The 26,360-nt window shown below is 48.9% G+C and overlaps 1 protein-coding gene across 3 annotated transcripts in view; it reads left to right on the top strand.

The window, feature by feature from the left end:
* VWA2 (von Willebrand factor A domain containing 2) overlaps positions 1-26,360 on the top strand; it is a 44,984-nt gene that overhangs the window by 10,014 nt on the left and 8,610 nt on the right. For all 3 annotated transcript variants that reach the window (XM_033131336.1, XM_033131335.1, XM_033131337.1), the window contains 7 exons: positions 3,149-3,223; positions 4,447-4,580; positions 9,732-9,841; positions 16,277-16,471; positions 20,202-20,335; positions 20,972-21,104; positions 23,842-23,897. In XM_033131336.1, the coding sequence (XP_032987227.1) occupies positions 3,149-3,223; positions 4,447-4,580; positions 9,732-9,841; positions 16,277-16,471; positions 20,202-20,335; positions 20,972-21,104; positions 23,842-23,897 (837 nt within the window). The remainder of the gene's footprint in view (positions 1-3,148; positions 3,224-4,446; positions 4,581-9,731; positions 9,842-16,276; positions 16,472-20,201; positions 20,336-20,971; positions 21,105-23,841; positions 23,898-26,360) is intronic.

The raw sequence follows: 26,360 nt of genomic DNA, 5'->3' as shown, positions 1-26,360 counted from the left end.
ATGAGGAAGAGACTACAGGTTCTTTATTCACTGCTGTGTAATCTGGATGCCCAGCATTGGGCTTGGTGTGTAGTTAGTGCTCAAGAAGTAGATTAATGAATGAATAATGGAGCAAATCAGTTTTCTTTTTACTTCCCGCTTTATCACTCCCAGGTTCTAGCCTGTATGAAACATGAGATGGTAGAAAGGCATAGGTGTGTTTCGTGATTGTCGTCCTACAAGAACAAGGGGACAGGGTGGCCAGCTGTCCGGGTCTAGCTCGGGAGCCTCTGGCCATCTGAGAGTCTCTCCTGCAGCTCCTCCCTGGTCTGTGTTTCAGTGAGTAGGTGTACCCTCTCTGCTGAGTTGGCTGCTGTCACCACCTACCTGTTCCCTGGAGCCTGGGGGAGATAAGAGAGTCAGGAAGAAAAGGAGTGGTTTCTCAGCTCACCTATCCCCACCTCTAAACCATGCAGGTTGACAGTGTGACACAGTAGCTTCATGGTCGGCATTGGGGAGCGATGAGAGGTGTTTGGGGACAGGGCCTGAATGCGGTCCCTGGAGGCCCAGGTACAATAAAGGTTGTGCTCCCGCTCGTCACGGAACTTCACCTCCTGTAGCCCTGTCCATTTTACAGAGCACTTTATCTGACCAACCCTGAATTGTGCCGATGAGTCAGGGGAAGCCCAGAGAGGCTGTGTAACTTACCCAAGGTCACACAGCTATTGATAGTAGAGCTGAAATGAAATCCCAAGTCTCCTGACTCCCAGCCTGGCCCCACCACTCTGGGCTCCTCTGGGGGAGACAAGAATGTACAGGAATTTTCTCTCTAAACCTTGGCTGTCTTATCTGTAAAGTGAAAGGGTTTCACTAGATGAGTGATTCTCTTTAGCACCACCCAACCCCCCCCTAAGAGATTCAAGTTCTGGAGCCCAGAGAGGTCATCTTCAGAGGCTGGGCTGACTTGGTTAGAAGAGGAAGCAACAGTCACACATTCATCAGCTCCCTCTTCCAGGGGGATTCTCTACAGAATCCTGAGGGTATTTGCAGGGGAGCAGTGGAAATGTCATCCAGGCACAAGGAGGGCTCACCTGAAGCCTGGAACCTGCTGAGCACATGGCACAGAGACACGTTATCTGAGTGACACCTTTCAGGAGTGATATCTGGTCATGGAGCCCCTCTCCCATCTGGGGAGACAGCTGGCCGGTCTCCAGCTGGAGAATTTGCTGGTAAGACATTTAAAAAGGAGCAGTATTTTCCTATAGGGCCTTAGGGAGTCCTCAGCTCCTGGGCCCTTTGCCAGTAATTCATGGGCTTGGTTAGGAATCCTTAGTGCCTGCCTGCTGTGTGCAGAGAGCTGGGCTAGGCCCTGTGAAGGATGGGTAGAAATGTCCTGCCCACAGGGAGCTTCTGGGGGAGCAGGGCTCATGGGAACACCAACCTCCCCAGTATGGGGTGCAGTGGGACCCCACGAGTTGGCAACATCTTGTTGATGTCTGAATGCAGTGAAGCTGAAAGCCTCTATTTCAGAAGAGCAATTTGCTGAATTATTGAGTGATTTTGGTGCCTTTTTTATTTTTTATTTTTGGGGGGTGGGATTGGGGAGTGGTGCCCCTGCCTCTGTGCCAACATCTGCCATTTTTTATGGAAGTGGATGATTTTTTTTTATTGTCTGTTTTTGTAGTTAGTCTTGTTTCTGCCTCTGGTGGCAGAACAGCAGTGACAATTGCAGACTGTCTCGGACCTCATGGAGATATTTGCCTGACAGCTTTTGACTGCGGAGTGAAGTGTAGGTCAGCATACTGGCCTAGAACCGTCTTCTCTGAGTAGAGACTGATGAGAGGGCATATCAGATGAGCAGAAACTATCTGCTGAAAGATACGGTGGGGGAAGAACTAGAAACTAGTTTGCACGGGGGAGTGGTGAGAGGAGCCGTGGAGATGGATCTGGGACCAGCCAGGGGGTGGTTGGTTGATGACTAGGGGATGCCTAAGTAAGAGGCATCCTCCCCCCTACAACCTGACATCGTTTAGTGTCTCCATCGTGATCACTCTCCTGGCAGTTGCAAATCCCCTTGAGCGCAACTTCCCTGCCTCGTGTGATTGTCCCGCAGCCCCGGCTTCCTCTCTTTTGCTTCTTTCCCCAGCAGCCCCCCAGGCTCACATTCCTTCTTCTGCCCATTTTTTGGCCCAGCCTAGCTTGGTTTCCTCCGTGCTTACCCACCAGATATCGACATGTATAAAGCACGCGTGTGTCTACTTCTGCCTTAGATGTTGACCGTGTGCAGTTGGCTTTTCAGATTCTCTCTCCAAGTGGCACCCTCATTGCCCTCCAAGTTAATTTTGTAAATTGTTAGTGACTGCTCGTATGCCATTATGACAGTTTTGCTAGGTATCATGTAAAAGAATAAAAAATATATCCACGAACTTCCTCCCCCCAAAACTTTTTCATGTTAATTGCATTGAACGAATATATCAGCATTTACTCCCAGACCTGTCTCTTTGGATATTTGTTATCTCCAGCATTCCTCTATCACAAATAATGTTGAAGGGGCACATTTCCCTTCCCTAAAATTGTTTTTCCTTCGGATCAATTTCCAGGTCTGATACTACAGGGTCAAAGGGTGTAAGCATTTTTATGACCCTTTATTCATTTCATCAAAAGGGTTGTACCACTTTACACGGCCACCACTGGAAATTATTTTCCTGAATTGAGCTCTCCCCAATTACAGATAAATGTAGAAATGTCACATTTAAAATGGTATCTCATTGTTTGAGTTGAAACATTTTTATCATCACCCGCTTAAACGTTTTCCCTCGTGCTTTTCTATGAATTCTGTCTGAATTGTCTTTTCACAAGGTTCGTTTTCATGCCAAGGTGTGGCCCCAGCACAGGACCCAGTTATTATACCTAACCAGGGGCAAAACTCTTCAAAATCATAGGCTCTCTGTAGCCCCTCTGTGTATATTTTTAATTTTACTCTTCAAATTTAATTACAGAAGTAGCTGATAAAAGTGTGTAGTTGGGGGGTTCCTATGCTATCCTCCTAGTAATTTTTGACGGGCAGTATCATTAAACTCCCTCATCTCTTATTACCTGTCCCTTCTGGAGACTAAGACTCCTCCCCTCTCGGTCTTGTAATGACTGCTTCTGGTGTCTTCTCTCCTAGCGCCCCCATCCCTCCCACTTCAGGAAGTCCACGTAAGCAAGGAGACCATTGAGAAGATTTCAGCTGCCAGCAAAAGTAAGCCCATGTTTTTATTCAACCCTCCAAACACTCATTTCAGTCTCTGCGTGACGGACCCAAGGGAAATCATGTTACGCCAGACAGTTTCCACCGCATTCACACCGTGGCCAGGGTCGTTTCCCCAAAATGGGGGCCCGACCTAATCCCTCTGCTGGGTAAAACACCCTAGGTAAGTCCCCGTGGCCAAATTTCTTGGCCCGCACCCCAAGATCCACTGTCTACCCAAGCAGCCTCGCCTGCCACCGTATTCCTTCCTCGTCCTCCCTACTCGGCATCCCCTCCACATGCTCAGGCCACGCCAGCCGTTCCCAGAGCCCCCTCCTGTCCCCTTCGTGCCTCTCTGGTGAATTCCTCCTCATTGGCTCCTTCCCACTGGTGCTTCTCTGACTTCCGCCATCTCACCTCTTCATGGTGAGATGACGGACTGTGGTGCCACCCAGCCTGGAACTGGTTCTTGATACCACGTCCTTGTACTTAGGAGTGTCACTGAATTACCCTGTGCCCTGCTCTCATCTCTCTAGTGGGGATAAAAATTGTAAATCTACATACAGCTGATAGCAAAAGGGTACAGGGTTTCTTTATAAAGTGTTGGAGATGCTCTAAAATTGACTCAGGTGATGATGGAATCTGTCTGTGAACATGCTAAAAAGCATTGACTTATATATTTTAAGTGGGTGAATTAGGTGGTGTATAAATGATATCTCGATAAAACTTTAAAAAGTCATCTATCTAAAGGTGGTTGTGGGAATTAAGCAAATTAGGACACTTAAAGTGTTTAAAGCAGCCGCTGCATATGTGAAAGGTTCAGTCAGTGCTGGCTGTTATTCGTTGAGGTAATTTGACCTCATGTACCATGGTGTCTGGCTGTGTCCTGGATTGGATGGTGGCCCCCGAGGGCTGGGACCAGGGCTCTTCAGCGTCCCGCCCTGACCCAGCAGCTCCTCTTCTCATGCGGCTCAATTATTGTTGTTGAATTAGACACTTCCATTATTAGGAAGACTGTCATGTAAGGGCCTCTTTGTGAGCATGGTACCCATGTGGAGATGTGTTTCCTGCTGCAGGGGATGGCTCTGGCCAGACCTGCTCCATCGTGCTGAGAGGAGCCGCCACTGACCTACCACAGGGTCGCTTGTGCCTCCCCTCTGCTCTGGGTGTGACACCCTCTTGGGACCAGACTGCAGGGAAGCTGGTTGTCACCCATCTGACTCCATCTCCCCTAGTGATGTGGTGCTCGGCTGCAGTGGATGTCCTGTTTCTGATAGATGGCTCTCACAGCGTTGGGAAAGGAAGCTTTGAAAGGGCTAAGCACTTTGCCATCACGGTCTGTGACGCGCTGGACATCAACCCCAAGAGGGTGAGTACAGTCTTACTGTCTTTCTATTAAGGTCTCTTTGGTGGCAAGTGACAGAAATCCAATGTTCAAGCAGGAGAGGGCATTTAGTGGCTTGCAGAACGGGAAGACCAAGAGGGTGAATCCTGGTTCCAGGCACGGTGGGGTCCACTGGCTCAATCCCTCTTTTCCTCCATCTCTCAGTTTTGCTTTCCTCAGTTGGCGCCCTTCCCAGGCAGGTTGTCTGCACATAGCAAAGCTGGTGACCCCAGTAAAAAGACAGTGGACTTCTTTCTTTGCAGATCTGTCAGAAGTCTGGTGGGGCATGGGAGGTGCCACTTGAGCAGGTGTAGGTCACATGACAGTCCCTTGACCAATCACAGTAGCCAGAGGGAAGAGATGATCTGGCAGGTGGGATGGTGGTGAACACAGGGATTTGGTTTCCCCCTAGGAAGAGGTTGTGTTTGTATGACAGTGGGAAAGGGAAAGTATACCACTACCACCCAAGACTGGAATCTCCACAGGAAGCACAACTCTTACCCTCTGTTCACTTGAAAGGAACTACTCCTGCCTGAGTGAATCCAGCCAGTGTGTTCATTTCTTGTTCGTCCTGGCTCCAGATGGTAGGTTTTAAATATCAGCAGAGTGTGCTAGCTGTGTTCTTGTTGCGAAAAGGGGCATTTGGGGAATAACTCATTAGAAAAATGCGCAACACAGACAGTTCCCAGAAAAAGAAACATGAATGGCCCTTAGACATATGGAAAGATGCCCGATTACCTCCCTCAATTTAATAGCAAATCGCCGACTGATACACCATTTTTCACTTACTGGATTAACAAAAATCCAGTTTGGTGACATGCTCCATTGTCAAGTCTACAGGAAACTGGCATTCTCATGCACTGCTGGCGGGCGTATGCAGCCTCTCCATGGGGCACTGACAGTATGCATCCAAGGTACAGAGGCTTGAACCCTTTCACCCAGCAATTTATTCTAAATATACTCCCACAGATCGTTTTCCAAGATGGCATTCCTGGGCTAATCCTAAGAAAACCACTAGGATTTAGGAGCAAAAATGGCCGTTTTCGAGGGCCAGGTTTGCTCCAGAATGACATGCCACTTGGGGAGAATGAGCACAGTCTTGCACAGTTATCTGAGGACACCATAGCCAACCTCATTCCATCTAGGCATGCGCAGCCCTGAAGTTCCAAATGTGAAGTCAACCCATCACAGACCCTAAAAGGGCCAGGGCCAAGGACGGCTGAATCTCCACCCTCTTCCACACAGCGCTCTGCTTTTAAAAGGAAATGGTTCCCTGTAAAATTTCACTAGTTATTCATGGAGTTCTGAAGACCCATAAAGATCCAAGACTGTCGGCCTTGGCATTGATGTAGTACGTCCTAAAATGGGTGACTGGGAGATCCCAGCGGGTGGCAAGTTGGGAGAGAAGAGCTATGTGGCTTATTGGAGGATGTTTACAGATGAGGAAACACGCTCAGAGAGGTTAAATGGCTGCCCAGGGCCATATAGCAATCTTAGAAGAGAGCTAAGTGCGAAAGAACGGGGGTTCTCGACTCAGCTCAGAACGTGTTCCATTAGTTCATTTGTCCCTACCTACTGGACTAGGATGAGGTGATGACCCTCATAATTCACATCCTGCTGTCACATAGCAAGTGGACAACATGGCAGCGTTGTGTGTAGGTGGACGTGGTGCATGCTAGTGGAGTTCAGCATCCTCAGAGGGAGGCTAGGAAAACCGTGACACAAAACTTCATAGCTGGTGCTGTCGGGAACCGCTGTCCTGACTCACAGGGCCCCAGGGAATTTAAGGTCAGTGTTGCCGGACCACATCTAGAATGTGGTGTTTTTAGGTTACATGTTGGCAAACCCGACAGTGCCCACAACAGGCAGGCAGAACAGTGAGAGGACTGGCAATTTCCATATATGAGGGGACCTGATCATCATTTTCATGTGTAAGAGCCTAGAGAGTGGCTCCATCTTCTGAGGAGGACAGGAGCTGGGTGTTGAAGGAGGTTTATGGGTGCTCAGCCCGAGAAAAGCTTTCTCACAAGCAAGACTTGTGGAGCAAAGGAGCTGGGTGTCCGTTTCAGTGAGCCAGCCAGCATCTTGACCTCCAGGGTGCTCCATCACCCTGGCCGGAATGCCACCGAATGGGGTGTTTGCATCAGGGCCATTTCAGACGGTTCCATCTGATTTGTGGCTTCAGGTTTCTGTTTTTGCTGGTACATTTTTGTGTCTCCCTTCTTCTTACCTCCAGGTACCAGGGATTAGAGGTACATCTCATTTTTACTTTCTGTAGCTTTAGTGTGCAGGAAGAAATTTTCAAAGAGCTATAAATTAAGGCTTTTTATGAAAGGTCTGTTGTTGAGGTGGATTTAAAGTGTTTGAAGTCTTCCTCTCAACACTTAAAAGCTGAGAAGCTCAAAAACTGAGTTCACTTCCTGGCTGTACTATAATGATTGCAGCAGAGTGATTACAGAGGGGTGAGAAATCTGGGCAGGATTGCCTCTGAGTATACAGTAAACTGAAGATAAAAGGCAACTCTTTTGTTCCCAAGCCACCAATTAAATGAAATGTCTTAACTACTGACTCAAGCTGTTTCCATCTTGTTTTGTTTTGAAGTTGCAATCTTCCTGTTTCATTCAACTAAATGTACCCAGCTGTTGGTCTCGAGGGAGATTTTTATTAAAGTAGGTAATTCATTCACATGGTTCAATGAAAAGACATTCAGTGAAGAGTGTCCCTCCTATGCACTCACTTTCCATTTATTGGCCCAGTGCCCTACCTGCTTTCTTGAGCGTCTTTACAGAATCGCTTCATGCAAACGCAAGCAACGTGAATATAGTACATTCTTGTTTCCCCCATTTTTATACAAAGGGTAGCAAGTGATACACACTGTTCTATTCCCTGCCTTTTCCCCCGCACATTGTCTTGAAAAGCTTTCCATATCTAGGTAATATAAGTGTTAATACAGGTATGTCTTATGTTTTATAGCTGATTAGTGTTCCAGTGTAAGGATTTACCAAGGTTTAATTAACCAGCCCTCCATTAACGGACATTTGCTGTTACAAATGTACTGTGAGCTTGCAAATGTCATTTCACACATGTGGAAGTATAGCTGTAGGATACAGTCCCAATAGCCTTATGCATTTGTGATTTTTAATAACGATAGGCAAATTGCTTTCCATGGATGCTGTAACATTGATGTTCTTACCAGTAATGTTTGAGAATGCTGGTGTCCCCCTGCAAACATTATGTCTGGCTTTTTGCTACATCTCAGTATGGAGCAGGCAAGCATCTGTCAGTATATTAAAAAGCCATTTGTATTTCCTGTTCTGTGATCTCTGTTCATATCCTTTGCCTGTTTTTCTGTCGGATTCTTTGTCCTTTACATACCAATTCCTAAACAGCCTTTATATATTGGGGAAACTAACCCTTTGTCTCAGACGTGACCTGCAAATAACGTTTCCATTTTATGTTCGTTTTTTGGTTGAATCGTGGTATGTGTTGTCCTCCAGAAATTTTCTTCATGTAGTCAGATTTATCAACGCTTTATGGCTTCTGTATTTTTAGACATAGTAAGGTCTTTCCCACTTTGAAGTCTTAAAGGAACTCTCCCAAGTTTTCTTCTGGAACTTTTATGGTTACAGTTTTCACATTTAAACCTTGAATCCTTTTGCATTTTATGTTTCATTCTTTTGCAGGTGGCTATCCAGTTGTCCCAATATCACTTACTCTCTAAATCATCCTTTCCCCACTGGTTTGAGATGCCCCCTTTCTCACAGGCTAAGTTCAAGGGACGTTTCAAAAGTGTCTCTTCTCAGAAACTTTTTTCCAGAGTTTCTCGACTGCTCTGCTTTCCAGTGTCCATCTCCCCCACGTGCCCACCAAAGACTTAAATTTCTTCCTGCTTAAGATGTCCAGCGACTTGTCCTCAGAACTTCCTGTGGGAGGAAAGTCCGATGGGTTGTGCTCATTGGGAACAAATGCAGCTGGCCTGGCGTGGCAAGTGCTTTGATCTTCTTCCAGGCACCAGGCCTGTTAGGGCATCAGCAGTGAAGGAATTCAAGTAGCAAAAAATTCATTGCTTAAGTGTGAATCACTTGGCTTATTTGCAATCTTGGCCAGAATTAGGCTTAGTTATGAGAATGTAGTTTCTCCAGGGGTTTTGGAGAGCCAGTGATTAGATTCAGGGCTTGGACCCTCAAGAGGAAACCTTGTTTATAGCCTTCTCTGAACGAGATATGCTAGTGTCTTAAGGGTTCAGAGAATGACTTTACTCAGTTTTCCTTCTCCAGTCTTGCAAGGCATTGCGTTTTCTCATATGACTTCCTCAGTTAGGATGCAAACTCTGTTTTGGAATCACCAGGGCCTCTCACTCCCTCCACTGCGAGGAATTTCAGCTCTAGTATTGCTTGTCCTGGGTTAGGGTCAGACTAGGTTGTCCCCCGTTCTGACTAGTCTGAGAGCTGGCCCTTTCCTAACATGGCAGGAGCTGGCCTGGAAGGGCTGCCCCCTGCCTCCCCCAACCACCAAGGATGGGTGTGTGGTGGCTGTGGTTAGTGACAAGCCACCAGTGATGATGGCCATGGTTAGCTTCTGTGCCACCCCTGGATGGGTCAGTGAGCATTTTGCTGAAGGCCTGAGTGAGCTGCTGAGAAGGTAAGTGATACAGCTGAGGTTTGTGGCGGCCGTGGGCACAGAGTCCAAAACCTGGCTCCCTTTCTCACTAGCCCTGTTGCCTTCCTGCGTGTTCTTTTCTCCAACAGTAAAGTGGGTGTGAATAGTGCCTCTGTGGATTCAGTGACATCACGTGTGAGATTGTGTAAGACAGTGCCTGCACCTGACAGGCGTTTGGGACATCCTGCCATAAAGATACTCACAGCTCAGCTGAGCAAGCTGCCAGAATGGGGGTCGAGAAGACTGCATTGGGGGTTGTCAGTGCAGAACACAGGCAGATTTGACTGTTTCCTTCCAGATTCTTCTCCTGGTCTTTGGAGCCTTTTTTTTAGGGAGACCAGAGATAGCTCCGGCACTAGAATTTGTTCAGTGGGCAGGAGGAAGGGTCGTTAACCTTTCTCGTCCCATCTTTCCTCTTAGTGATGTTTGTGTCCTGACCCTGCTCTCAACCCCTGGGCCCTCTGTCTTTTACTGCAGGTCAGGGTGGGAGCATTGCAGTTCAGTTCTGCTCCTCGGCTGGAATTCCCCTTGGACTCATTGTCAACCCAACAGGAAGTGAAAGCAAAACTCAAGAGGATGGTTTTCAAGTATGTATGCTCAGATACTGCCGCGGGGAGGATGTAGGTAGCTGCTCTTAAAATTGCCCTTGAAGGGTTTGGCCCTGCTCTTGGCTCCCCAGAGAGGGCTGTGGGCATCGAGACCCCAGCTGTGCTCAGTGGGTAATGAGAATTCCCTTCCCAAGGCTGCCGCTTGTCATTACATGATGTCCCAGGTGGGAACTTAAATGCAAGTGTTTTTTTTTTGGTTTTTTTTTAAGCGTTTACTGCTATTATGTGTAGTTGTCAGTTACCTAGGAGAAAGGGCTAGTAAAAGTCGGGACTGGAGTTAAGAGCAGGAGGTGGAAGAATCCTGGGTCTTTCTCCCTGTTCTGTCCCTGGTGACCGCTGCAGCTTGGGTAGTTTGCCACACTTCTTGAAACCTTCTTTTTTGGTCTGAAAAGAATAAGTGCTCCTCTGTTATTGAGAGTGCTTTAAAAATGATGAGTAGTCGTTCGTGTGCATACACACACACACACACACACACACACACATTCTATAAATGTATGTATGTAGTGGGGTCCGAAGTTTACTTATGTTACAAGTCAGCTGATGTGTGTATATGCACGTGTTTATACATATATTTGTTGTGTAAATATTTTTATGTGTGTACTATAGATACCTGTAAACATGCATCTCTGTGTATGAATGTGTTATACACCCATACATATATATACACAATGCACACACACACGTAATAGTCTGCACAGGCCCTCACAGAAGAACGTCTGTAACTTGCCACCCTGATCTCTGCTTCCTCTTGCACTAGTGTCCTCTGAAGTCAGTGGTCCCAGCCATTTTGAGCCGTCACCTCCAGTTGCAAAGGTCCTGAGCACTGAGGTCCCTTTTCTAGTTGCAGGCCTCTGAAGGCCACCAATGCTCTCAATAAGCCTGAATCCCCACACCGAGCACAGAGGGAACTCTGAGGGTCCTCCAGGCGCAGGGGCCCCTAGTGACTTCATCTCAGACTATTTGTCCCAGCCCTTGCCTCTGACCGTGGGTGCCCTGAACAGAATGAGGGGCAAGTTAGGTACAAAGGGAAAAAGCACATGGATATATGTTTTTAAAACAGCCTGGCTTTCCTTGTTCCCTCGGAGCCCTCTACCCTTGAGGCCCCTGAGAATGGTTGTCTGCAGAGAACAGTCGCAGCCTTGCGCCCATGTCTTGGGCCCTCTCACACAGAGCAGCACTTGTCACAGGGAGATCGCAGAGCCACCTGGATGAGAACTGTCAAGCGAGTACATTAAAAGCAGGTGTTGGGGCTCCCTCCCCGACCTACTGCCTCACACTCGGGACCACTTTTAAAAGGTCTCTTCCCACTGCCCCCACCTGCCCTAGGACTGGGGTGATGCACACTAACTTTTGTTCAACAGCTTCATTGAGACATCATTTAAATACCTGAAAGTTCACACATGTAATGTGTACAATCCAGGGATTCTGAGTATATTTTCAGAATTATTTTATGGAGGAGGATACTCAGGTTGAGAAGGACCAGGTGACTTGGCCAGGAGCACAGAGCCACCTGCTCGTCCAGTCGGCCCCACCTAGCTGTCCTTCCCACCTCTCCCACCCTCCCCCACCCTCCCCCACCACCTTCTAAATAGTTGGTGGAGCCTCTTCTCAGCTGTGTTGAAAGTCATCGCTAAGGGCTGGAGAGTATTATTCGTGACATACGAAATCCAGAGACATGTTCAGAATGTGCCAGATGAGGACACAGAGGGTGGAGAATGAAGCCTCTTTATGGTTCTGAGCAAAGGCAGCTTCTCTTCAGGGGACGTGTATGGTTAGCACTATGTATCCTAGGATGACTGTAAAACACAACAAACAAAGCAAAGGGGCAGTAACTAACTTTTTGGCCCCAGTTGCAGGGTCCCTCAGGACACTAACCATTAAGACACGATTATTAATCAGAACAGAGGAATGTTGGCCGAATGAGAGTGACAGCTTCCCAAGGCTCTGCACCCTTTCTCTACAGTGAAGTTTTAAATGCTGGACCGACTGGAACAGCTTCGCCTAAAATCCGTGCCTTTCTAGACCCAGGCAGTTCCCTAAACGTGTATTTTGAGGTGGCTAAGAAAGCATTCTGACAATCACCTTCTTGCTATTTTGCAGTAAGAAGTTTAAAAAAATTCCAGCATTGGATCCCGTGATAACAAAAAATCAGATAAAACATGGCCAGCAATTGGCTGCAAATGTCCAGAACTCCTGGCCAGCGGGCTGTGCAAGCTTACTCAGTCACTTTACTGATCTCACAGTAATGCAACTCTGAGTTTTCTGTGATTGAAATTTTGGGGACCCCAGCTACCGCTTTATCACAGTTTTACTATGTTTAGATAGCTCTACAGAAACGGCACTCACCACTTTACCTTAGCACAAAGCCTCTTAGAACCTTTTCTGGCCTCTCTCAAGCCTCAGTAACATTTGAACATAGCTTTCAGAATAGTTATACTTACAAAGCATTTTTTTGCTCTTTAAATTTAACGTTATTTGGTGTGTATTTTTGCATAAAGCTGCATCATTTTTCGTGTTGATCCCTTCTAAGGATTCTCTAATAAGCCAATGAATCGAACTATCACAACGTATCAAATCATTCCCCTAGAAGGACACATTTGGGTTGATTCCAGGATTTTTGTCTATTGCTTAAAAAAATAAGAAGAAGAAAAGAAAAAGCTGTAACCAACATTCCTATACCCACAGTGAGTTTTGTTATGAAGTATTTTTCAAAGTCTGCTCCACAGACTAGAGTCCCTGAAGGCGGGGAGGCCGGTTCAAATGTCGGGTCTCAGGCTCAGTCACACGCCTACCAGTATGGACTCTCTGAGGCTCGGATCTGAGAATGCTTATTAGTAAGTCTCCTGAGGGATAGTTGTACTCACCGGAATTTAAGACGAACTGAAAAGCCAAAGTTCTTGGAATAGGCTGCGGAGTTCATTCTGATAGTTACCAGTGAGGGCGAACTCATTAGGAACTCGGAAGCACCGGGCAATACCAGGCAGGGCATTTAATCCTCAAACGCACAACTTCCTTTCCCCACTTTAACAGGGAAGGAAACTGAGTCTCAGGTTAAGTACCTTTTCCAAGTTTACCTGGCTAGTATCTCACAGGACTACTATTCGAGCCCCACTGACTCCGGAGCCTTTGTTCTTGATCACTTGACTACAGTGATGGCAAAACATTTAGCTTCTAGGCCCCCCTCCAAAAAAGAAGAAAAACCTATGCTTTGCCATCAGAGCTCTCCCAAGACAGCAGTCTGTCTGTGCACCTTCACTTTCAACTTCGTTTAGTCCCGTGAGAGGAATTAGAAAAATCTTGGTGAAACATGGGCCTTAGATCCCTCTGTCTGGAGCCAGAACCCTGAGCTCAGAAGAGACACGGAGACAGAAATGCTCCACAGAGTAAGGAGAGTAGAGGCAGCAGGGCTTCTTGATTTCCCAGAGTTCAAGCCATTAGGAGTCTCACCTGACTTTGGTCAGAAGCCAGCACTGGTCCAATGGGAAAGGCCCTTGAGGAGGTGGACACGGTGGGTGGCCAGGTATTTGTGTGCTGAGTGGTATGAGGGGCGGACACCCGACAGGCTGGTGGGGTTGGGGACCTGGGCTCTCATGTCCTTGAAATTTAATTTCTCTCTAACCACAGCCAGGAGGCTCGTAGGATGCACTGCCACGGACATGAAGGTCCAGGGAGCTCCATGGTCACTGGAGTGCTGGGCTGTTGGTGAGAGAGTTTTGTGAGCATTTAGGTAGAACCGTATAGAGCAGGTGTCAGCACACTTTTTCAGGGAAAAAGCCACAGAGTAAAAATTGGAAGCTTTGCACGCCATATGGTCTCTGCATAGACAGTACATAAATGAATGGGCATGGCTGTTTCCCAATAAAACTACAAAACTGGCAGAAGGCTGGGTTTGGCCTGCACTCTGTAATTTGCTTGACCTCTGGTGAGGAAAGACCATTGGCTTTGCAATCATCATGACTGGGTTTAAATTCCAGTTCTGACCTCCACTAGCTGGGTGAGAGGCAGGTGATCATTGACTGGTTGTATAATATTACTCTTAAGGCCTTGGGCTCTGGAAGTGGAAGGTCCAAGTCCTGCCTCCACCACTCATGAGCTGTGTGACCTTAGATAAGGCCCTTCCCTGAACTCCTCTGTCTCAGAGAGCTGTGAGAATGACATGAGCTAAACACCTTTATGCGTACACTCACACACACACTTGCTCACACTCAGCCCAGTGGTACCTGGCACATGGTAAGTGCTCAGGAAATACTAGTTATTATTACGATTCTCTGAGCAGGGGTTTCCTCGTCTATTAAATGGGGGTAATATTAGCACTTTTTCTCATAGTTGTAAGGGTTACACTCAGTAACAGGTAGGTGAAGTGTTTGGCACAAAATGGAAGCTCAGTACAAATATTATCCTTGAGAGAGAGGACCCTAGAGGAAGGCTGTGCAGACACAGGAACTTCAGTGAAGGCAGTAGTCTTCTTGGGTATCAGAACCCTCCTGGCGGCCTTGGTACCTAATGTGTGGTCCAGCACAGTGTGAGGGGAGTTAGAGATGTTGGGGTTCACGGATGTTGGCGCACTCTATTCCCTTCTCATTAGCCCATTGTGCAATCCACACTCCGCTCACCAATGTCTTTGCTTACACCCCTTCCCCTGATTGGCACGGCTTTCTCTTTTCCTCGTCTGGTGATTCCCTGAGACCCTATTCACTTTCCCCCCTGAAATCGGTTCCCTGGTAGTTCCTCTCCACAATGAAGCCCTTCTCAGAACTCTTATTTTTTGTCCTGTCATTGATGTTTGTTATTTGCTTGTAGGTCCTATTTCTTCAACTAAACCGAGTTCTTTGAGGGGTGAGAGCATATGCTTCCCGGTCTCCCTTTCGCTGTCTTCCATCTGGTGGGTCCACAATACATGCTAGTGGGTTGGAATTAGTAAGTCGCTTTTTAATGGCCCCTGGTGCTGGTATATAGTAGACTAAGAGTCTTAACTCTAGGACTTGTCCACCCTTGTTGACATTTATTAACTTAATGGAGCTCCACAGAGAGAATTGCCCTGTGAGAGCTCACTGATGAGAAAGCAATAAAAGTGAAGAATCTCCTAGACCTGGTCCATAAATCCTTCCCAGGCACACACTTTGTTGCTCTTTCCTCACCTCTCTGCTGAATGGAGAGAACTTTTAGGGCTGAGAGGATGGCAGAACCGCAAATGAGAGGAGCCTGGATGTGGAGTGGCTGCTGCTTAGAGGAGAGTGAAACAGGACAGGTGCCTAGGCAGGAAGACCTACGTCAGACTTGCATGACACATCAACACTTTAATTGTCTAGGTAAAAAAACCAACAAACACTTTCATACGTGAATATATATACATACGTGCATGCGCGCGCACACACACACACACACACACACACACACACACAATGCCTGTTGTCAGTTGGATGTTTTGCCATTAGATGAATAACCATGGGCTCCTCTGAGAGGGCTGAGGTCTGCAATAAAGGCCGTCGTTGCCTTAATTTATATTCAGTGCAATGAGTCTAAATGTGCCCCCCACCAATCTGTAGTCTGTGAATTGTCATCATTTCAGAACGATCTAACGGTTTTCTCTGCATAAAGTTAATAACCATGGTGATTCCATCAGCCTCCACGTTGTCACTCAGGTTTAGTTAGATGTGTCATCCACTGAAAGGTTTGGTCGAACATTCTTTATTTCCTGCCCAGCTGACACTGAAAGCCAACAGTCCCCCCTCTGAGGACACACGCACGAGCCCCCTGTCGTGAGATTTAGTAGAGATGCTGTATCGGGGTTCCAAGCTCAGTCACCATGCCCTGGAACAGGGCTGTAAGGTTAGAGAATCTTAGCATCTTGATGAGAGGGGAACCACCGGTCTAGAAGCAGTCAAACAGTTCAACCTTCCAGCACTCAACCCTGCACTTGGAGGTGGGCCGGAAAAGCCTGATCACCGGAAGGCCCCTCAATGGACCCTGGCACCAAAGCCCTGTCCTTCACTCTCATGGATTCTTACTAAGCTTCGTTACCTGCCTTTCCTACCCTAAGGATGTGTTGAGCTGTAACAAGAAGCAAATGACAGAGGAATGGGGAGGTGGGAGGTGGATGTTAGATAAACTATGAGAATTGTCAGCCCAGAACCATCACAGAGGAAGAGAAAATAAAAGCACACAAATACAAAGAATGACATTATTACATAAACAGAGCTGTGCGGACTGCATCTAAAGTTCACAGAGAAAGTCCGTTTCTGTTCTTCACTGTTGTGGTTTAGATGGTGTGAAAGTGCATCTCTCATGGTGGCATTGTCACTTTGAGCCTCTACCAGGAGAAAGTGGCCGAGTCCACTGTTTTAGGCTGTTTTCCAACTTCTGCTCTCTGAATCACTCATTCTTACTTTGTTCTTTCCTTCTGGGTGAGCTCAGAGGAGGGCGCACAGAGACAGGCCTTGTTCTGAAATACCTTCTGCACATGGGGTTTCCTGGGGGCAGAAATGCCTCGGTGCCCCAAGTTCTCATCATCGTCACTGATGGGAGGTCCCAGGGGCACGTGGCACTGCCGGCCAAGCAGCTGCAGGAAAGAGGCGTCACTGTGTTTGCCGTGGGAGTCCGCTTTCCCAGGTAAGAGACTCGGGCCCTCTGGGTCAGCCTGGGGACCGTGGTGCAGCTGAGAGACTTCACAGCCACGGGAGGGGACCGGAGCTAGAAAACCCACCCTGGTGCTCCCAGGGTCTGTCTGCCCTGCCCTTGTCATAGTGCTGCTGGAGCACAGGGGGCTCTGAGTCTGGAAGTCTGAGAGTTTGCACTGTCTTTCATTTAGTCTGAACACTTGGTTGTAAGTGCCACAAACTCGACTTGAATTTATTAGGGAAGAAGTGGAAGTTCACGGATTCATCTAACTGCACCGGGTGGGTCCGGGGTCCCTGGGGGTGAGCAGGAGGAGCCAGGGACTTGAGTGCCATTGCGATTCTGTCCCCCACGCAGCCCTGCTCTCAGCCTGGCGCTCTCAGGAAGCTGGAACTAAGGCCACAAGCAGCATCCAGCTCACATCTTTCTAGCTCCATCCTGGAAAGAAAAGACTCATTTCCCCAGTGTCAAATTCAATAATCCCAGAATGCATTCTGATGAATCTGAGTCACAGGCCCACTCTTGAGGCCAGGGGATGGGGGTCTGTGTCTGGTTGCCACCCTCCAACCACATTTCTCTGGATGCTGGAACATGCCTTCCTAGAAGGGAGGCGGGCACAGGTCCTCAATGCTTTCAACCCTAAAAATGGAAGTGACATCTATGGGCCCCTAGTTGTTGTAGGTATTCAGTCAAATGATTCTGGTCTGGGTACCATGCCTTCACATAGAAATCCCTTTATTAATTTTTAGTGCATTATTCTCTCAATCGATATAGGTTGTCTTCCTCCTGCCAGGTACTATTCTACTTTCTGGGGATACAGAGACAACAATACAAAGTCCCTGCCCTCATGGAGCTTCCATTCTAGGACAGGAACTAGAAAATAAGTGAATGAATAAATAAGTAATATAATTTCAGGTGAAAATGAAATGCAAATGAGAAAAAATAAAGTAGGGTAAGAGGTTAACGATTGATGGGAGTAGAAAAGGTAGCTATTTTAGCTAGGGAGGTCTGCCAAGGCTTCTTTGAGGAGTTCATTTTTGAGCAGAAATGACAGGCTGGGCAGGCGGATAACACGTGCAAAGACCCCGAGGCCCTAGGCAGATTAGTGTGTGATAAAAACTAAGACCGCCAGGGAGTGGCTGGAGCCCAGCAAACGAGGAATGAATTAGGGGAAGTGAGGTAGAGGAGGTAGGCGGGAATCAGGTCTAGAGACTGCGCATCACAGGACGTTTCGGCGTTTGTTGGGAGTGGTTTGCAAAGTCTCTGGAGGGTTTTGAGCAGGGAAATGACGTGAATTGGCTTCTATTTTTAGAAAACCACACTGGCTTCTAGGTAGGGTGTCGACTGGCATGGCGGGGCTGAGGGAGAAGCAATAGTAAGTTAAGTGGAGAAACTAGGAGACGTTTGGAGTAGCTCACACAGGAGATCATGGTGGCTTGTCATCGGGAAACAGCTGTGACCCAGCTGAGGCATGCTTCGGCAGGATGTGTTTGGAAAGCAGAGCAATGAAGTGGCTGGTGACTTGGATGGGGTGTGTGAGAGAAGAATCAAGGACTTTGGCCCCAACCCCAAGGAGAATGGTGGTGCTCTTGAAACGGGAAAGACTGGAGGAGGAATACGGAAATCGAGTTCTCTTTCAGACACATCAAACCTGAGATGCATGTGACCATCCACATAGAGAAACTGAGCGGACAGTTGGCTGTCAGCGTCTGGAACATAGGAGAGAGAATGGGCCTAGAGATTGAAACGGGGGTGGTATTTGAAGCCTAAAAAAAGATCAGTAGGGAGTGAGTGCCGAGAGAAGACGGCCCAGGGAAGTGCATGTCAGAAAGAAGAAGTTAGAGTGAAGGAGACTGGTCCCCTGCACCGCGGGGATGTCCCGGATTGTGCCATGTCCTGGTGGCAGTGATGCCCACCGCCATCTTCCTCATTGTTGTCCTTGCCAATAAGTTGGTATTGAACATGGGCTGCTTTGTTGTTGGCTCTCTTGAGTGGACCTTGCTTCATGACTCACGGCACCCACCCTCCGCATTGTGCCAAACAGAGCGTCTAGAACACAGTAGTTCCAAGGCCCAAAGCTTTGTCCGTGAGGATGGAATCTACCACACGGTAAAAATACATGGTCCGTGTGGGGGGTTCTTCTCCAGGGGCTAGCAGGAGCAGCGCTTCTCAAACGATCTGTGCTAAAGGTCCAGTTTGTTTTGTTTTTCTCCCGATCTGTCATGAATTGATACTTTACAAAAATGCAGCAGAAATGAATTACTAGGGAAAAAAAGACACAACATAAGCTCAACTGTGTATCATGCTATGTGGCAGACATAAAATGACTCTGTCAAGTTGCTGTATAGCAAGGTTCTAATCAGTTTGTCTGGTTTTGGACCGGGGTGAACCGGGGGACCTGCACTGGCCCGCAGACCAGGCTTTGAGCGTCCCTGGCCTAAGTCTCAGACACAGGTACCTCTGAGGACGCCTTCCAGGCCCACCTGACCCTCACCCCCACTCCTGGTCAAGGGTCGGTCACTTGACCGGGAGTCCTCAGAGTACGTTCTCTGGATATTGGTATCACCTGGGAGCTTGTTACAGAGTCACACACTTGGGACCCACCCTCTCGAGTCCGACACTCTGGGGCGAGGCGCCTCAGTCTGTGGTTTATCTGACCGTCAGTGATCCTGATGCCCATTAACGTTTGAGAATCACTGCTGTGGGCAGCGTGAGGCTCTAGCTAAATGACTCGTTCCCCCTTCTAGTATTTATGGAGCCCTTTCTTTGATATGTCGCGACTCTGGCTGAGCAGCTGAATTACCGGGGAGCTTTTAAGGAAGTCTGTTGCTGGGCCAGGAGAGCTGGGAGGGGGGATGGGGTACAGGCTGCCCACTGAATGCTGACGTCAGGTCAGGGCTGAGAAACCCCTGCTGTGGGTGCGAGGCCCTATCCTAGGCACGGGGAGAGATGTCTGGTTTGTGTGGCTTCAGAGGAGAACGGGGAGTTGTACATAAGTGAATTTTAGAGATAAATGAAATTTTTCCATATTGTCAAACCTTGGCCTATTTTGACGAATTTTTGATGGGCGGGATTCTAAATGCATTACTGACTGCCCTGTGTTTTTAGAAAGAGGTTCCTCAACATCATGTAACTCTTTCTTCATGCCCCAGTATCATCTTGTACATGATTTCTGTGTGGGTTTTTTTTTTTTTTTTTTTGTCCTGGGCACTAAATGATGCCCTCTGGCCAAGTGTGCTTTTTCCTTCCTCTAGATGGGCTCACTTGGTGGGCCTGTGAGTTCTTATGTTCACTGTTTCTAATTCTTCTGTATTTTTTTTTCTATTACTAGCTGTCCTTGTTTTTCTTGTCTTGCTGTCACCTAGAACCACTTGCCTTTGTTTCCTTTCTGGTTAGTTCCTCTCATCAGCTCTGAGATACAGAACCAGACAGCTAAATCTGTTAGGAGCATGTCTGAAATGAGAGCCAACAGCTTGAATGTGAGGGTCTCCTGTGGGGAAGTCCGTGCCCTGTAGCACGCACACATGGTGACCTGTGGCTGAGCGTCCTTGAGGCGCTCCTGGACCTTACCTGCATCCTAGGTGAAAGAGGATGCAGGCAAGTGGCTTCTGGATCGGGGGGGGTGGTATTGCTGTCCACCAAGAGCCCGTGTTCTTGGTGGGCAAGAGGAGGGTGGGTGTGGGGTGATGAAGCCATGTAAGCTCTCTGCTGGCCTGGAGTGCAGGTGGGAGGAGCTGCACACGCTGGCCAGCGAGCCCAGGGAGCAGCACGTGCTGATGGCTGAGCAGGTGGAAGACGCCACCAACGGCCTCTTCAGCACCCTGAGCAGCTCTGCCATCTGCACCATTGCCTCTCCAGGTAAGGCCTTCCGGGCTGGGAAGGAGTGGACTTGCCCACATGGAAGTGGGGTATGGGATGGGGAGGGTCCCCAAGGCAGGAGGTCAGGACTCAGGAGCCTCCCCAGTGAGGGAGGGCGAGAGGAGCGGGGTCTGCCATCTCAGCCCTGGGGCGCTCGCTCTGCTCTGTTCTGTCTTCCTGTGTCAGGTCCTGTGGGTTTCTCAGCTGGAACCCTGCGCTTGTCTCTCTGGGGTAGGGGGTCCCAGGGCTTGGGATGCAGATCTGGTGGGGCCCTCATGTTGGTCCCCTTAGGAGGAAGAGCCAAGTCAGGTCCCCTGCTGTGATCAGCAAAGGGACGCTCTGGCTGGGGGTGAGATCCTGTGTTCCTGGTCGTCTTTGTCGAGGTCTGTCTAGTAGCTAGCATGAAGTACATCATAGAAAATATACATGTGTGCACAGGATGTCAGAGCTGTGCGGGGTGGGGCCCGGCAGAGATGCTCCGCGACTGCCTGCCCGACAAGGGGCAGAGCAGGGCCCCTCCCAGGGTGCTCTGCCCTGAGAGGCAGAAGGTAGCAGCCAGGGCTGAAGGTAGTGGAACCACGGGTGGGGGAAGGAGGCGTAACCCTGTCTTCTCCACTGGGTGTGTGCTGTGGACAGACTGCAAGGTCCAGCCTCACCCTTGTGAGCACAAGACGCTGGAGACAGTGAGGGAGCTTGCCGGCAATGCCCTGTGCTGGAGAGGATCGCGGGGGACCGATGGTGTGCTGGCTGCGCTCTGTCCCTTCTCCAGGTTTGTCCACAAGGTCTGGGGTCAGAGCCGGACGGCGTGGCCGGGGTGGGAATGGAGGCCCCCGCAAAGCCGAGTGCTCACATGCTGCAGGGAAAACAGGTGTCGGAGGAGGTGTGGGAGGAAGCCAGGGACAGAGTTCCCAGGGTGCAGGGAGGGTCACAGCTACTCAGTGTCAGTGTCATTGACTGACACCACCCAGGCGCCCAGGGTGAGCGAGGGTGGCAGGGTCACAGCCATTCTGGAGGCTGGTTAGTGAGCCAAAAGCTGATCCTACAGGGTAGTGGTCTGCACGTGGGATGGTGGTCTGGTAATTTGTTCCTTTGAGCACCAGTTTCCATATTGACGGGGGCTCAGTGAGGCCAGAGGCTTAAGATCTTGGATGAATTCCAGTGTAGAAGCCATGGGGGACGCTGGAAGCTCTAGGACCGGAGCTCAGACATTCTAGAGCGCCTGCAGCCTGGCTGGCAGCTTTTCCCTCCAAAGGCCCTAGACAGTCCCTTGGATGTCCTCCGATACAGTGCCTCGTCAGCACAGCTCATCGGCCTCTCTCCCTTTCTGGGGGGGCCAGGGTAGCATTTGAACCAGCTGTATCTTTGGCTTGCCCTCTGATGAGATCAGAGCAGGCACAGCAGTGAGATGGGTAGGTTGAGAAGCTGTGAGGACCATGCTGGAGTGATGGAGAGTCCCAAAGCCGTCTTGGCTGGAAAGGGCTGTGCCCCACATGTGGGTCGGAGGAAACGGGGCCTTGTGCCACGTCAGAGGCCACTAGAGGCTCTCTTCAGAACCCGAGCTTTCAGGTGAAAGGAGGCACCTTTTCTCCAGTGAACGTGTTCTAAGTGCGGCTCTGAGCCAGGCAGTGTGCAGTGAGGAGACTGGCACAGTCACTACCCCCGAGACACTTGTGGTCGAGAGGGGACATTGGACAAGGCGTCCCACGTGCCAGGGTGGGGCCCGTCCTCCCTGGGATGTGGAATGCACTAATACTTCAAGCTCCTAACATTATGCTTGCGTACAGTAAGTAAGCTCTTCATCAGTTCCCTCGTTTCAGAAATCCTGGGGGCCTCCTGTGTTTCTGGCACTGTCCCAGGTCCTGGGGAATCAGCATGAACATTTCAGAAACGGATCTGCCCTCACCTCCTGAGGTGACATTCCAGTGGCAGAAAGCAGCCATAAACAAATGAATACAAAAAAAAAAAAAAGCTAGTAGGTAGTGATAAGTGCTATAGAGAAAAAGAACGCAGGGATGAATTTGGGTAAGGGTGGTGGGGTGGTGGGGAGCGGGGTGGCAATTTGAAACAGTGGACCTTGCAGAGAATGTGGCATCTGAGCCCAGACCCTTGGGGAGGTCGGGGACAAGCCGTGTGCAGATCCTGGTGAAGTCTTGTGACCAGTGTCTGTTCCAGCAGTGCCGACTTCTGGAGGGCGGGGCCGGCAGAACTTCCTGGGCTGAGACTTGTGGTTTTATGGGGGCTCTAGGAGTGGACATAGAGAGGGAGAAGATTTCTATTTAATGAGCTGGCAGCTTGACAAACATTTGATTTTGGAAACTCCATGAGTTCCTAATTGACTTGGCTTTTGTCCCAAGTGGATGTTTTGCTCCAGGGTAGACTCTGCTGTAGCGGGGCCCATTAGTCTGCTTCTGCTCTGGGCAGCCCCGGGTGGGATCTGTTAGAAGACAGCCTCTTTGGAAAACATTAGAGAACTTTTTTGCTGCGGCCCAAATCGGAGAATCTCCTTAGCTAAGGCCATCCCTGGAGCTGCTGCCAACCAAAAGGAGGGCTTTCTGCCCACGGATATACAAGGAACCGCTCCTGCTGCTGCCGCCCTGTCAACCCAGGGACTCAGGCCGGCCAGAGGCGAGGCCCCGAGAGCTGAGTGCAGGGGCCGTGGAGTCTGGATCCCAGCTCTGCTGTGTTCTAGTAGCCCAGTGACTTTGGGCGCCCTCATTCAGCCCTCTCAGCCCATATCTCCATCTGGAAGATGGAGATAATTGTCTCTTCAGGTAGCTGTGGATACAGGGTAACGGTTTGGACACCTGGAGCAATGAAGTCACCACCAGAATGGTTGTCCTTGTGTTGTCACAGAGTCTCCGTGCTCGAATGGACCTCAAAGGCCGTCGAGTCCAGTGGTTTGAAAATCCTCTTGAGCTGCGCAGCCTCATGTGGACCCTTGTGCAGACCAGAAAAACCACATTTGGGGTGAAGGGGCAGGGCTGTGGCCCTGGGGGAGGACTGGCACCCTGGACACCCAGTTTCCTGCCCTCTCCATTGAGGCTCCAAGGAACACAGTTGAAAACTATAGATAGAGTTACTATATAGAAGAGGGAACTGAAAACCAGAGAAGGAAAGTAACTTGCGTGGGGTCACACAGCCAGAATACAATTGCCTAATTCCCTGCCTGTCCCTGCCCCCCCGCCCCACCTCATTGAGCTGGCTCCAGGAAGTAACTTGTAACAGAAAACTTTTTCCACAGTTCAGCTTTGAACACAGACATCTCTTCTTACATGATGAACAACCTTCGTTATCTTTTGTTTTAAATTGTCTCTGGGTAGTTTGAAACATTCCCTGCTGTGTGCAGACAAAAGCTGAGGTGGAAACAAGAAAGAAAAACAGGGAGTCTTTCTTGACCTGCTTCTGCATTGGAATTTTATGTCAGCTGTTAGTGTTTTAAATAACCTTCCAGGCTTCTGCCCTCCTGGTAAATGTTGGGTCTCTCCACTTGTTTCCTTGGATTGTAGCTGGAAGAGAGTGTTCTTAACCCACCCCACCACGTGCTACAGGACCACCTGCCCAGGTACAGTCTGCCTTTTGGATTCTCCTGTTCTTTCTGGGCCCTGGGACTAGGCTGGCTTCTAAGGGACATTTGTACTTCTGGGGCAGAGAGGGCATTTCAGAGGCAGAGAGGAGTGTTCATGCTGTATTCATTCCTCACTTGCTCAGTGGTATTCTTTTCACTAAGCATGGCCTGATGGCTTTAGGACTTTCCTTAACCGGTGCCCCTTATGTTGACATTGACAAAAGGCAGAGAAGGGTATGTACCGAGCACCAGCTTTGCAGACAGCCTTACACCCAGTGCTGAATTCTGGGCAAGATACCTGAGCCTCAATTTCCTCCTCTATAAAATGGGGTTAATGCTTGCCCCAGGTCTGGAATCCCCATTTCCCTGTTCTGCATGACAGAGGGCATTCACATGGGACCCTAGTGAAGACTCAGTCAGTAATACCCACTGAAGTGCTTCATCAGCTGCAAAGTCCTAAAGAGACAGTAGGACTTATCAAGCCCACTAAGTGTCATTCAGCCTGGTTCCCTAGTGAGCCTCACCGCTCCTCACCCTGGGGGGTAGTGCATTCCACTGACTCAGGAGCATAGAAACTGCAGTCGAGTGTGTCAGCATTAGTTTGCATGTGGATTTGCTACTTCTGATTACATGCAGGCAGGGTGATTACATTACATTCTACCCAGGGTGTGGTGATCCCCTTGGCATCCTTTTTTTTTTTTTTTTAAGTTCCAACATTGAAGCACAGGAGAAACTGACAGTGCAGTTGTTTCTGCTCACAAATTAAAGTTGGACTTAACGGTTTTGGAACCTGAATGACCTGGGTTTGCGTCCCAGCTTTGCCCCTTTGCAACTGTCTGACCTTCAGCAGGTCATTTCTAGTCATTGAGCTTCGGCTTCCTTGTTTGAAATAGGGGTCTTATATGGGGGTGTCCATGAAATGAGTTCATGCATGTGTGGTACTTAGCACAGGACCTGTCACAGAGTAGCTGCTCAATTAAAGGCTACTGTTGGTATTGCTAATAAGCACCCAGTTATTTCCGATACTATAGCTGACAGAACAGCAGACCGAGGTGCCCAGAGTTAGCCTAGGTAATTTCTACCTTCGATAAGTATACACTTGAATTACATTGATGTGACTACTGAGAAATGTGTCAATATTTTTAAGCGACAGGGACATTAATCACCAATTTCACTGGTAACCACACTCAGCTACTTATCCGGCCTTTGAATACGTGATACATGAATTCATGGATATTCTGTCTGTTCTCTGTAACCCTGAGAGGGAGAGGGTATTATCTTCATTTCACAATAATTGAATAGGAACTTGAAAAGGAGCTTAGATATTGACCCCAGGATATTCATACGTAGATTGGATGCTTCAGAATGGGCCCGGTTTTGACACGGGCTGTGGTTTCCTGGGTGAAATAGCACCTTTGAAAGAGGCATTATTCTTAATTTGCACTTTGCATGCAAAAGCAAACACCGTCTTACCTGCACGCAATGCTTGCTTCGTGTGAGCCTTTGCTCTAAGCCTTTCCGTGGAGCAGTTCATGCAGTCCTCGCAATAACACTGGAACAAGTTCGCCTATTATCACCCCTTTTTAGAGGAGGACACCCGAGCTGGTGGAGCCTAATGAGGGTGCCTGCGTAAATGGAGGAGGCCACATTCATTGACTGTAGGATCTAAAGCCTCTCTGTCTCTTTGTGCCAGCCGGCAGAGGCTGTTAAGAGAAGTAGCACCATCCATACCACAGCGTTCCCCGAGTTTCACAACACCCCCACTCTTGCCTTGATGCTGCTGAGATCTTCATTTTTATCCAGGTCAGGTCCAACACCAGTTAATCATTATGGCCGCCTGGAGCTCCGCCAGGCCTTCTTAGCAGCTGTGGGTCATTAGGGCATGTTGTGTCAGTTCCTAGGGCCGCCACAACAAACTCACCACAGACGGGGTGGCTTAAACAACAGGAATTTATTTTCTCCCAGTCCTGGAGGCTGGAAGCCCAAGATCAAGGTGTCAGCAAGTTTGGTTTCTTCTAAGGCCTCTCTCCTTGGCTTGCACATGGTCATCTTCTCAGTGTGTCCTCACATGGCCTTTGCTCTGTGTGCCTCTTCTTATCAGGACACCAGTCATATTGGATTAGGACACACCCTGTGACCTCATTTAGCCTTAATTTCCTCTTTAAAAGCCTTATCTCCAAATGCAGTCCCATTCTAAGGTACTGAGGGTTAGGACTGCTGCATAGGAACTGGAGGGGGACACACTTCTGTCCACAGAAGTCCAGTACATCCCCAAGTGCGCCTGGAATTCATGCAGGGCCCTGCTGAGCTTACCACTGAGTGTTCTTTGCCACCCACACCCAGCTCCTCTTTACATACCTCACCTGCTTTCTTTCGCTTCTTTGCTACAGGTGTTGCAGTTTCCTAGTGGTCCCTGGGGGAGGAGGGAGCTGGGCTGTGGTGGGGCAGGGTGGCCTGCCG

The sequence above is a fragment of the Rhinolophus ferrumequinum genome, chromosome 16 (assembly GCF_004115265.2).
Source record: "Rhinolophus ferrumequinum isolate MPI-CBG mRhiFer1 chromosome 16, mRhiFer1_v1.p, whole genome shotgun sequence".
NCBI classification, from domain to species: Eukaryota; Metazoa; Chordata; class Mammalia; order Chiroptera; family Rhinolophidae; genus Rhinolophus; species Rhinolophus ferrumequinum.
This window is presented reverse-complemented; position numbering and strand designations above follow the sequence as displayed.